Source organism: Triplophysa rosa, linkage group LG8, assembly GCF_024868665.1.
Source record: "Triplophysa rosa linkage group LG8, Trosa_1v2, whole genome shotgun sequence".
Classification (NCBI taxonomy): domain Eukaryota; kingdom Metazoa; phylum Chordata; class Actinopteri; order Cypriniformes; family Nemacheilidae; genus Triplophysa; species Triplophysa rosa.
Window position 1 is genome coordinate 6259788 of NC_079897.1, and position 13056 is coordinate 6272843.

At 39.7% G+C, this 13056-nt stretch overlaps 1 protein-coding gene across 1 annotated transcript in view; it reads left to right on the forward strand.

Moving 5' to 3' along the window:
• si:dkey-22o22.2 (neural-cadherin) overlaps positions 1 to 13056 on the forward strand; it is a 164159-nt gene that overhangs the window by 87936 nt on the left and 63167 nt on the right. The window contains exons 2-5 of the mRNA XM_057339641.1: positions 3648 to 3836; positions 7582 to 7807; positions 9580 to 9784; positions 12879 to 12990. Coding sequence (XP_057195624.1) covers positions 3648 to 3836; positions 7582 to 7807; positions 9580 to 9784; positions 12879 to 12990 — 732 coding nt within the window. The remainder of the gene's footprint in view (positions 1 to 3647; positions 3837 to 7581; positions 7808 to 9579; positions 9785 to 12878; positions 12991 to 13056) is intronic.

The window sequence follows — 13056 nt, forward strand, 5'->3', positions numbered from 1 at the left end:
GATACCGATAGCCGATTATTCAGAGTGATATCTGCCAATACAGATTCTGAAGATTAAATTGATATTTCTTTCTGAATGTTATTCGTGGTATTCATTCATGCACAAATTCATTGCATTTTCCTGTCCTCTTTTGATTGACAGGATATATCGGCCCGGATCATCGGCTGTTTTTAAACTATCGGGCGATAGTGTGAAAATCGCTTTTATCAACCGATACCGATTATTGGCCGATATATCGGTGCATCTCCACTGTAAACAGATTCTGAGAAATACATTAAATTTCCTAAGCTGTGAAAGAATAAGAATGTAACTGGAACACAAAAGTATCTTAAAAATCTTTTTTTGCTATGTCTAGGAGTTGTTTTAAATGCTTTGAGAAATTTCAATGTGGAGTTCAAAAGCGAGGTTGATTGAGAAAGACAGAGAGAGACAAAGGCCCTGATTTGAAAACTTAATTACACCCCTGGAAAAGCATGTCATCAGAGCAACAATGAGATATACATCGCTGAGTATTTAATTGAGCATGAAAAGAGCTCTCTTTTTAGTCTACGATGCCAAAACTGCAGGACCAGTTAAGACGTGGCAATTTCGTGCTGTTTGGATGTCACAGAGACTTGACCGTACCCTACCAAAGCGAAGACTTTACTCAGGGAGACACCTGCACCATCCCAGTCACCATGACAACTCACCCTACACTGTCATTCACTCAGACACCTGTGAGCTTTTCACAACGCTCCTGCATGCCTGCGTTTTTGTGTGTAATTCCAGATCATCTGGTTAGGAGGTCCTGTAGAGAGGTACCTGGCAGGGGGGAGCTTTGGGGAGATGTCACAGGAAGTGAAGGAAGATGTGTGGTTGGCCTCCTCTTTGGGTCAGATTTCCAGATGATGTAGTGGATCACTGGAAAGACACTTATTTTATGACATTTAAAAAGTTTTAATATTGTGTGTTTAGAATGTGTACTTGTTTGTGTCATTGGTGTGTTGGTTGTGATTTAGCATTGATTCATCACTTTGAGTCTTATTTTTCCCGTTTTCTAATGCCTCAGATACAGACAAATACGTTAACAAAAGAAGAAGCTGCACATGTTCCATGCGGCTGACGGCCATTAAAGTCCCTTTGAAAGGAATATCATTTTCTTCAGTCTGCAAGGCTTTATTTGCAAACTGCAAAGGCCAAAAGATCGATGAGTGAAGATTTCATTGTGGGGTTTTTTGCACAGAAAGAGAAAGAGGATTCAATATTGTTTGGAAGCCCAGTCATTGGAAAGTATAGCAAGGCCTCATTCCTCCAATCCCAGAAGGCCTTGTTGTTTCCATCATTGTTGAAAGCTAGTTCTCTCTTATTCTTCCCATCTGAGGAATATTTATCTTTCTTCAGGATGTGTCGATACTGTGACAGCTGTTTTGAAGGAGTGGGGTAGAGAAGCCTTTGTTAGAAGCCTCACCAGGATTCCTTAGGCGTTCCTTGAACTGCCCTCTCCCGGCTGGAGGTTTGTTGACTGAGTCTGTGGCCCATTAGCCTCTGAGGTGTGGGTGTTAGCTGCTGGGGTTCGATCCACATCTGTTCGGTCTTCAGGGCACTCCGATGGTGGTCTGCATGCAGAGCTCCATGTGAGGTCACTTCTGAGGTCTGTGTGTCCGTGTGGAGACTGTGGATGTATAGAGGCACAGAAATATGGGAAACCCCGTATAGTTCACTAACAGTGCTGAACAGGGTTGAGGTGTCTATCTGCCCTCACAGGCCACAGGAAGTCACCCACCTTTTGACTTGTCTGTCAATCCTTATTTGGCTAAAAATCTAAACACAGCTACAGCCTCACATGCAACAAAAATCCCTGTACGTTTGAGCCCTGTACAATGGTCTACAGTAAAACTACACTATTTTTACATATTAAGTAGTTTACATTTCCTGTAAATAACATTCAATTGGCATTTTCATTGGAGCTTTATTGTTTACGTTTAAAGGGATAGTCCCCCCTCCACAAAAAACCCTGTATATGACTGTATATAAACTAAAGAAGGTATTTATAGAAATGTCTTAGAGGTTTTGTATCCATTCATTGGAAGTCAGATCTGTTTGGTTGCTGACATTCTTCCAAATATCTTCCTTTGTGTTTAGCAGAATAAGAAATGTATACAGGCATTGGAACAGAGTAAATGATGACAGAATTTTCATTTTTGGCTGAACTGTCCCTTTAAACTCAAAATATAAGGCGTTCATGAACGTTTTGGCTCTTAAAGGAAAACTTTAAACAGTTACTATTTACAATATAACGTGTGTAAAATCCAAACGTTGTAGATAATCATGGTTTTTACGGTCATTGTCATTACCAGAATTTTATCACACACCTAATCCCTAACTTTAAGAGCAACAGAATATTTTCTTGCGTAAGTAATTCAGTGAGACATATCCATTCTGTTTACTAAGCACGGCTAAAGCCTTTGTCCTCTCATCTAAATACATTTATTAATGTGTTTAGCATACATCATGTTCGGTTCAGTCATGTAGCCCACTGATCATTTATCCGAATTACCATCAAACGTCAGAGAATCACACAGCGGCCAGCAGACAACCGCAGAATTTGATTACACCAACACCAACTTTGACAGAATTTGCATGGATTTGCATAGAGTATGTCACTTTGAGTTTACTTTAACATGTGCCATCATCTGAGGGGTTTTTTGTTGGTCTGTTGGTTTATTTGCACTGGTGATGGAGTGGTCAGGGAGAAAAGCCACACGGTTTTGTCTATTTGACTGTCTGCACGAGTCATAAATGGAAACACAGCTCAACGTGCTCTTAATCGCTTCCAGAGACATAAAGACGTGGAAACAAAAACGCAAGACTTTCACTGATACCCAAACCTCCAACCCCTGTATCTATTTTGCTATCTCACTTCTTTTGTCTTTTCATTGCTTCTCTCTGGATCAGTCTCTCTTGACATCCTCCAAAGTGTGGCTATGAAAAGACAGGAAGTTGGGGTAGCAGTACTCCGCTCCCTCTTGACGGGCTGCTTAGAAGTGAAGTTTCTTCTCATGCTCGCTCTTGTCTCACTGTTGCGTGAGATGTCAAAACAACACGATCCAAGTCTGGAGACAAACAAACAGTGATTTAAAAAAAACGATCCGCAACCCTCCACCCCAAAAAAAGATATTTCTGTTATGTTAAGACCTTTCTTTCTGCGTCTGATGTTCAGAGGCCGTCTGAGGGAGCTGATCGTCTCTCTAACAGCAGACTTCCTCAGGACCTACGGGGGGAGCATCAGAGATGACGTGCTCAGCAGAAATGTCATTTCTCTCTTGTAGTTTAGCGTCCTCGGGCTGAATGACAGTCTGAAGACGAGGGGTGCCACTGAACTCAGGGTGGCTGAAGGTTTTCTGCATTGCTCCTGCTCTTTTGGCTGGTGTTGCGATACTGTATTTGCAACACTATGGTACACCTGGTAGATGTGTTTTTATTAGTTTTCTGAGAGTTTCACAGCGTTATAAATGTCATCCAAAAGCGTAGTTTATTATGAGAAAAAAAACTCCTATTTGTTGTAACCTACTTTTCTTAGTTTTATGTTTTTCATGTCTGTTTCAGAACACAAATGTCTATATGAGAAGATGAACACAACATATTTTGTCTTTTCTCTCTCTCTGTAGGTGAAGAATGGTACTTGTGCAGACTGACTCTGATGCCTCCCAACCTCTCAAATCTGCAGTGGGCCATGTTCCCCTACCCCTACCTCGCAGCCGTCGGTCCAGACACCGGTCCCGGCTCTGTGGTTTACAAGCTCGTGGCCCGAAGTGGCGACGGTTTGATGGGATCAGCTCACTTCCTATTGGTTGATGGTGGGTATAATGGGTGGTGCCTTTAAGCATCTGTCACACTGCTACCTTCTGCCAATCGTGTCATTGGAAAACTGTCAATGCAATCAGGCTGCCGGTTAAAACTCTGCCCTAGTTTAGATGGTAAGGGAATTAGACTCGCCTCTCACACGCAAACATTCATTACTGTACATGATCAATAATGTTGACGTGTCACATTGTTTATAGTCTTGCGTAGCCAGACCTTCAAACTGAACTGAAGGTCTGGAACTTTTTGCCGCTTTCTTTGGCCAAGGCCCGTCCAAAAGGCTATATACTTGACAGGTAAAGCAACCAATCACGTTTCGTTTTGTGCCGTATCATGTTTAGAGGTGTGGAAATGTCCCCGCAGTAACAGACCGGTGAGAGCGTGTCAAAAGTTAACATCAACAAAATGATTATATCTTTGTCAATCATTTTATGTAAAGCACTTTGAATTGCCTTTGTTAATGAAATGTGCTATATAAATAAACTTGCCTTGCGTATAACTTTCTGCCTTGAACCTCGCATACTTTTAAGAATAAAGCGTTAAGTCAATCGTGATGAATTCTTATAGCAACCGTTTTAAATACGACAACTTAACAATAGTTTCCAGGCGGACCGTTAAAGACGCGACACGCATGTCTCCCGGAAATCCTGTGAAATTCAACCAATCAGATGATGACTTCGAACTTACTGGAGTGTTTCCAGAAAAGTGTGCCTTATGCATCAGATGTTTAGCCAACGGTCCGTGGGCGTGACATCTGAGGCTTAGACTACATTGTTTAGGATAGAAATCAGCTTCTGACATAAAGTGCCCGTTATTAAATGATTTCTCAAGGTTTTATTTTGATGATGATCTGAAATTAAACCGCAAAAGGGTGGGAGTAATAAGAAGCAACTTTAACACATTTTATAGTTAAACCCTTGAGTTGTTATATATTGAGAGCAGTATGCTGTAATACTTTTGATATTCCTTTGAGAGAACTTTGGAATAGTTTTTTTTAATCATGCAAGATCATAATGGACACCGTACATGCACCTTTATTTTGCCAATGCAATAAAAAGATTAGCACTGATGTCTGTGCCACAGGCAATTGTTTAAAATTAAAATGGAAATCGCATACAACACTAAACTGCTAATCTGATTCTTGCCGTTTTCGTAGTTATTCACTCACCGTTAAAGCGATTTCATTTAGTGCACAGAGACTAACAAAGGTTAAAAGAAATTTAAATATGCTTTACGCTCAAGAGGACTGTGGGAGTCACACATCAAATTAGTCAGAAGCAAACAGACCACAAGGGCTTTAATCATTCAGCTTTGATCTGTTTTACTGTATGAGTGATCTGTGTAAATTTGTGTGTGCGGAGAGATGGTTAGAACAGGTGAATTGCTAAGTTTTTATTGTACCTCCAGGACATCTTCAGAAACATCATAACATCTCATAATGGCAAGTCATTCATCATTTGATATGTTGTGACATTACAAAATGACTTCACTGGTCCATAAGGATTTAGACTCTGCTATAAATATGCCATCTCCGGTGATATTACGGTGAGACGTTTATAAACTTCAGCAGTATGTTCCACTATCTGCAGTAGTGTTTATCAGTCAATTTTTTTGGTCTGTCCTTCTTTTGAGTGTCATTTATTGTTCGCTAGACTAGATTTGCATTCAAGAAGCATGGCAGCATAATAATAAAGCACAAGTCAGAGATTTTGGCCCTGCGGATGCAGTAAAAACAAAATAATACTAAAATATACTGTATTTACTGTACCACAAATAACACAATAAAGCAGACAAGCTGCTGTTCAGTTTACAAATAGGACAGTATTAATAATCTTGCAATATCTGAGAGATTTTCTAAACAAATCTATCATGGACCATGTGTTTTTTAAGGACCCTAAGGACGTTAACTATAAAGATAAAGTTTGACATATTGTTGTGATAAAATTATAGATAGAATTATATTTTTGCACTTACTTTCAGAACTTTTTTTGATGTTCGATAAAAGATAAAAGTATGGGCTTGCACATTCAAAATGTGATACTGCAGTGCATGAGCTAAAAATATGCATAATATTGTCATTCGTTAATGCGGACGTTAATTTAGTCATCATTGTATAGTTTGCTTTATAGTTTCATCCGTGGAATGAATTGCCCTTAAAGCGGAGGTAACATGCTATTTCATGCATTCTGACTTCTTCACACTGTTAAACGTGTTGGCTTCTCAAGCTTAAAATGATCAACTTATCAAAAAACGAGTTGAACGTATGACGTTGTATTTCTGTGCTCAATTCACTCTGCCAGGGTTCGTAAACGTTTCGGATATTTTTTTTTACAAAATTGATTCCCGTTTTGTAACAAGGGTTCTTAGTCCCTTATTGGACAAGTCTCCCAGAAAAGCACGCTCACGCGTCATCCAGCGAGCGAAAGACCATGCCCATATGCGATAGCCAGCGTGAGAAAGAGCACACCAATGCCGCTTCACTCGGCTGACGGAAGTTCAACTGTGTTTGTTTGGTCACTGCATTTGGGTGATGAATGTTATGTAAACGATGGCTATAACTCTGGATTTGGAGATCATTTGAAACTGATAGATGGAGTGGTCCCAGCGCCAAAAGATGCCGGTCATGAACCGCATGCGGTGAGTCAAACTAAGTCATATGTCTGTGTTTTGTTGGCAATCGGCATGTACGTGCATAATGTTAAATCAAACTTATAGTGAATCAACAGTTATGCAGGGATAATGCGATGATTGTGTGCTCGTGCTGCTGTAGTTCCACCCCCCTACTCTTCGAAGATACGAAGTACGCAATACTACTGTATAGGTACTCAAGATTTATATGAGATTGGCTGCGAGTTACCTCATCTTTAAAGGAATAGTTCACCCAAAAATTAAATTTCTTTCAGCATTTACTTACCCTTGTGCCGTTCTAACACAAAAGAAAATATTTTTAAGAATGCTGCTAACCAAACAACTTTAGCCATACATTGATTTCTTTTGTATGGACACAAAACCACTGGGATATTTCTCAAAATATTGTTTGTGTTCTACAGACTAAATAGTTATACTGATTTTTAATGACAAGAGAGTAAATACATGATGACTGAATTTTTGTTTTTAGGTCAACTTTAGTTTTGTTCCTGAGCAGGTATAACCCTGTGCCAGTTTGTGAGACTCATAGCAACAAATCTATGAAAGATTGTTACGTTATTTTCGAGACAGTGATTTAAAAGTTGAGTTTAAATAAAAGTACTATGATTGGTGGTTATACCTGTCACCCTGACACAATCCCTTCTTGTCCAAGTGGGTGGATTTTTGGCAGAATGGATCAGAAGCTCTGTCGAAAGCAGATGAGCGTTCCAGCAGCTGCGAGAGGTTGAGACAGAGCGGGTACAGCTGGGAGATCAGCTCCGCCTCAGCAGCTGTGATCTTCATCCACCTCTTCTTCCTCGGCTTCCAAATATCGACACGCTCAGGGGGACAGCGGTTAAAATGAGTTGTTGTCTCAATGTTGTCCTGAAGGAGCAACAGAGGGGAGCTTATTGCCCATGCGCACACAGATGGCAGAAGGGTTCCTCACCCCTAATGTGTTTAAAAACACTCCGAGGCTTGTGTGACTTTGTAATGTCGTTGCAATTTTAGCCGAACTTTACAACAGTTGCTCTTTAAATTTTTTGGTGATAACGAAGTGCCACGTCGCTGGAGTTTCTCCAAAATGACATGCCAAATTTTTTTTGGTGACAGGTGGGGAGGATTCATTTGAGGTTGACCGAATCACAGGAGAAGTGAGGACCACAGGCCGACCCCTGACCCCTAGTAAGGAGTACACGTTGACCGTCCAGGCTGTGGACTTGCAGGGCAGGAAGGGACCGCACGCCTCTGTCTTCATACTGGCTGGCTTCCGGCCCCCTCAGTTCACCAACATCACCTACACGATCTACGTCCCAGAAGGCACTAGGGTGGGCCAAGCGTAAGTACCGAAAGTTACAGTACATGTCAGCAAGCAGCAAGAGACGAGATTCAGAATTTGCTGCTCATTAGATGCCATTGTGTAAACATGGCCAACGCTGAAGATGTATGTGTCATCTGTTGCATAAAACAATTTGCCCTGGAGGATCAGCGGAGGTTGGGGTGGGGGTGGTGAGGGGCAGGGGGAATGGAGGGGGTTGTGGCATAGAAGGGGAGCACAGATGCATCATTTTGTCCCCAGGCTCTGAATTTGAAAGCGTGTTCAAATTCAAATATTTATTAAAAGAAACTTCTGGATAAACATGAAAAGAAGAGTCTGAACCTCCCCCCTCCGGCTTTGGCACAAAACAGAGTAGAATAATCTGAGTGAACAGAGGACCGCTAATCATTATAAGACAGGAGAGAGACATACTGTTATAAAATATAAGACAGTGTGAGATGACATAGAAATGACATGGCGACATTAAGTTATATAACAGATATGATTTCCAAGTTGTAAATGTGCATTGTAAGAACTGCTTGGCTGCCTTCTGAACTGAAATCTTAAAAGGTTTATAGTTGTGATGCTCTATGTAGACAGCAACTCAAGTACGCAAATAATATTTCTTATGTGAATGTTTCTTATGTGATGCTCAGGAGACAATCTATTCCGTAGAGCTTGACATTAACAAGGTGATACTCCAATTTGATACAAAATCTATAGGTAAGCTTATGTAAAATTGTCCGTTTTGCATTCGATTCTATTTATTCATTCGATTCTTTTTCGCAAAGGAATTCTTAAGTTTAAAGTATCAACTATATATAATAATTTATATTATGAAATGAAAATAATAGTAACGAGATGGCAGATATCTTATTCCATAATATTTGGTTTTGAAAGAGTTGGATGAGAAATTTTGTTGAAATCTGTGGCGTTTGATTCCGTCTTTTAGCATTTTGATTGTTTAGATCTGTTTTAAAACTATAGGAAATGTGTACAAGTAAAATCTAAGAATTGTCTTTTGCCCTCTCCTTTATTTAACCTCATTTAAACTTATTTGACTTTTAACTATTAAGATATAAAATAGATCTCCTTTGTGATTTTTCTTTCATAGGACGCACACGCCAAGCCCAAAGTTAACTTCCGGTCATCGCTATTTCACTGTTTTACTGGCCATGGTGGCTAATAATATCACTATTTAAATTGTATTTAATTTATACTTATATTCATTTATATTAGTATTTTATTGCGTAATAAGTTTATTAAACGATTTGTTGAATTTTATTGTATGTTAATTTGTTTGATAGGTTATGTACCTTTGTTGCATTTAAGTTTAGCCAAGGAACGGTTCTTCTACTGATAACTTAACCCAAAATAATACTGGCTAGACATAATTTTAACTTGCTAGCTAATGTAATTTACTTGTTATTTCTTTTGTTTGTTATCAGAAATAAGCTACAGGGATTCTATTCTTTGCCAATGTGTACCGAAAGTTAAGTTTGTGCCACAAAAGCGTGCACGCGCAGTAACGTTTGTTTATGTTGGTGCTTTGAAACATCTTTTGAAACCTTTGTCTTCAAAGCATACATGTGACTGATTTAAAATATGACCAGAACAAGGTGTCTTATAAGACTTATAAAAATTTGCTGGATACGTTTTAGAAACGTCTTTCTGTGATGGCCTGTGCTGCCTTTACACAGGAAACATTTTTTTGCAATACAAAGTGCATGAATCAAATCTTGTCCAGTGTTTTGATTCTGTTTCCTGTGTGTGCATGTGTGTGATGTCTATAGGGTGGCATTGGTCCAGGCTATCTCATTCCAGAGAAAGACCCTGTCCTATATGCTGTTGGTGAATCTAGGCAACCTGTTCAGCATAAACCAGGAAAGTGGCACCCTCAGCTTGACTCGCAGCGTGGACTATGAGAGTGGGCAACATCTTCACCACCTGCAAGTCAGAGCCTCTGAACCAGGCACAGGGCTAAGCAACATGGCTGAGGTACACATACACACACGCACACACATGTTGGCTTTTCATGTTTTATGGGGACTTTCCATAGATGTAATGATTTTTATACTGTACAAACGGTATATTATATACCCTAAACCTAACCATCACAGAAAACTGCATTTTTACATAAAACAAACAATTTAATTAATATTATAAGCTGTTTTTTTTCTTAACCAAAAATGTCCCCACAATTGATGGTATTACTATCTTTGTGGGGACATTTGGTCAGAGACAGACAAACAAACACATATCAGCAGAAAATCTGTAATGAAAGTGTATGTGGTGCTGAGGTCATCAAACATGCCACAGTGTTTGTTTGCATGTACTGTATGTTACAGTGATGCAACAAAGGCAAAAAACAGCTGACTGAGTTGTGATATATTTTTATCGGTCATGTTGCTGCTATTAGTGGTGTAAATGCAGTCTGCTGGGTGTTAGTGTGTCGCTGACATTGTTGTTGTTCAGTGTTGATGTTCTTTGTTTGGCAGAAGATCCTCCACATTAATTGAGTCCCCTTGATGGACTTGGCTGGGAAACAATGATGTGTAGCTGTGCGTGTGCCAGCAGCCGTCACACACTCACGCACTCACGCACACGCACACACACACACACACACACACACACACACACACACACACACACACACACATTGGAGATGTTTGAGTCACTGGCCCCTGCCAAACAATTACACCATCTGTGGAGATGACTGCTCCAGTATAGGCGAAGAAGAGACAAAAACAGATGAGAAGAGACCGAGAAGAGATGAAATGAGACAGGACTAGACAAGACTATTTAAGGCAGGATAAATGAGACTAAAATGAGAAAAGACTAGAAGAATAAAGAATTCAAATAGAAGAGAGAAATGATGAGACCAAGGAGGATGAGGCTAGAGGGGAGGAAAGGAAAAAAATGATTAAATTACGATAAATTATTATTTAATTAAAGATTAAAAACGACTATAGATAAAATAAGACTAGTATAGATAAAAAGAGGAGAGACAAGTTAAGACCAGAAGAGAGAACAAGATAAATTGAGACTAGAAAAGAGAAAAGGAAGAAAAAAGGTGAGACTAGAAAAGACTTGAATGGATTAAAAAGATCAGACAAGACAAAACAAATGATACATAAGAGAAAAGGTGTGATGATAAAATGAGACTAAATGAGAGAAAGAAGAGAACGACAAGAAATTAGACTAGATAAGTGAAAGTGAAGTGAAAGTGACCTATTAGTCAGATATGGTGACCCATACCCGAAATGTGACCTCTGCATTTAACCCATCCAGAGAGTAGTGAACACATGCACAGCAAGTGGTGAACACACGTACACGGAGCAGTGGGCAGCTATCACTGCAGCGCCCAGGGAGCAAGTAGGGGTAAGGTGCCTTGCTCAAGGGCACCTCAGTCGTTACCCGCCTGGGAATCGAACCGGCGACCTTCTGGTCACAAGTCCGACTCTCTAACCATTAGGCCATGACTGCCATGGTTATCTAATCTAGACAGATGAAACTAGATAAGATAAGAGGACACTCGATAAGACAGAATGATAAGAAAGAGATGAGAAAATGTGAGAAAAGATCAAATGAGACTAAAATTGAGAAAAAGAGGGGAACAAGAAGAAATGAGACAAGATAAGATGAGACTAGAAAATAAAAAGTTGAGAAAAGGTGAAACAAGATAAATTGAGACTGAAAAGAGATGAAAAGATGAGGCAAAGGAGGATGGGACTAGAGAAAAATAAGAGAAAAGGTGAGACAAAATAAACCAAAGTAAGACTAGAAGAAAGATAAAGGAGAGAAAGAGTTGAGAAAAGGCGAAACAAGATCAAATGAGACTTGAAGAGAGAAAAATAGTAAAACAACAAGAAAAGACTAGAAAGGATGAGACAAGATGAGACTAGAAGAGAAAAGGAGTTAAGAAAATGTAAGGCAATATCAATTGAGACTCAAAAGAGAGACAAAATAAAAAGTAAGACTAGAAGAGAGATAAAGAAGAGATTAAAAAAAGATAAAAAAGGCTGTTTTGGACTGGATGAAATGAGGCTCCTACAGTATAAATGAGAAAAAATAAGAGAGATTATACTGGAAGATGAGACTGGAAGAGAGAAAAGAAAATATCAGACAAGAGCTGTGACTAAGAGAGAAAAGGTAAGACAAGATAAAAAGAGACTATAAGAGAGAAAAAGAAGAGACATAATATGCTAAGACTAGAAGAGAAGAAACAAACTGCAATAAGATGAAATGAGAAAAGACAAGAACAGAGGAGTAAACATCTGCCGCTCAGCATGAGGAAATGATTTAATAAAGATGAAACTCTTCGTCTCTGTAAGACTCCTGCTGCTATTGCTGTTAGCATTAATGCTCCTCCAGCAGCAGAATTCAAACTCATTACCGCCATATTCAACCTTCAGCATTATAAAGCAAACATTGAAGTTTCCATTCAGCGGACTGATCCTGAGAAAAGAGTAAGCCACAAAGACACACAGGCTTCAGACTTGTATGGTCATCTATGTATGTTTTGTGTAAGAAGAAACTTTTCTAGGCTTTTGGCAGTGCTGTTCCTCTGAGATAAGCCATGCTGTGGGATTCAACCCTCACCATGACTAACGTCCCCACTGAGAACACGCTTTCCTGGTCTCCCTCACTCTGTTCGGTCAAAGTCAAATCCTGTGCCAGTATTTTGTCTGAATGCTCAGAAATCGCTGCACAGAGGACAGCCTGAATGTAGATAGAGCATATATCATCAGAGCTTTAGTTGAGATTGACATTCACACTGAGTCTGTCTGTGGTTTGCGTGTCCGTGCGTGTGTGTGTGTACGTATGTGCTGTGAGGTGGTTGATCCATTTGCATTCAGTGGCTTTATCTGTTCTGTTTTCTCCTATTTTCACACTATTTCTGTTTTAATGCCTATATTCAACTTTTATAAATCTGTGACACTTGATGTGAAGTGAAGTTTTATCCCATGAACTGGTTTATGTGGGTATACTGTAGCTGTTAGATCAGCATAGCCATGTTACTAGTAAAAATGCCAATGCTTGTCCATGTTGTAAGATCGGCCTCTCTCCCTCCATCCATATGTTTTTGCAGGTGGTAGTACACATCACAGATGAAAATGATTGCACGCCAGAGTTTATGCACTCCATTTACAGTCGAGACAATGTCCCTGAGACCACACCTCCTGGTACATCACTGCTACAAGGTGAGTGAGTCCATGTGTCTCAGTAGCAATTTATGAATTTACAGTAACATCAATGACATACAAAAG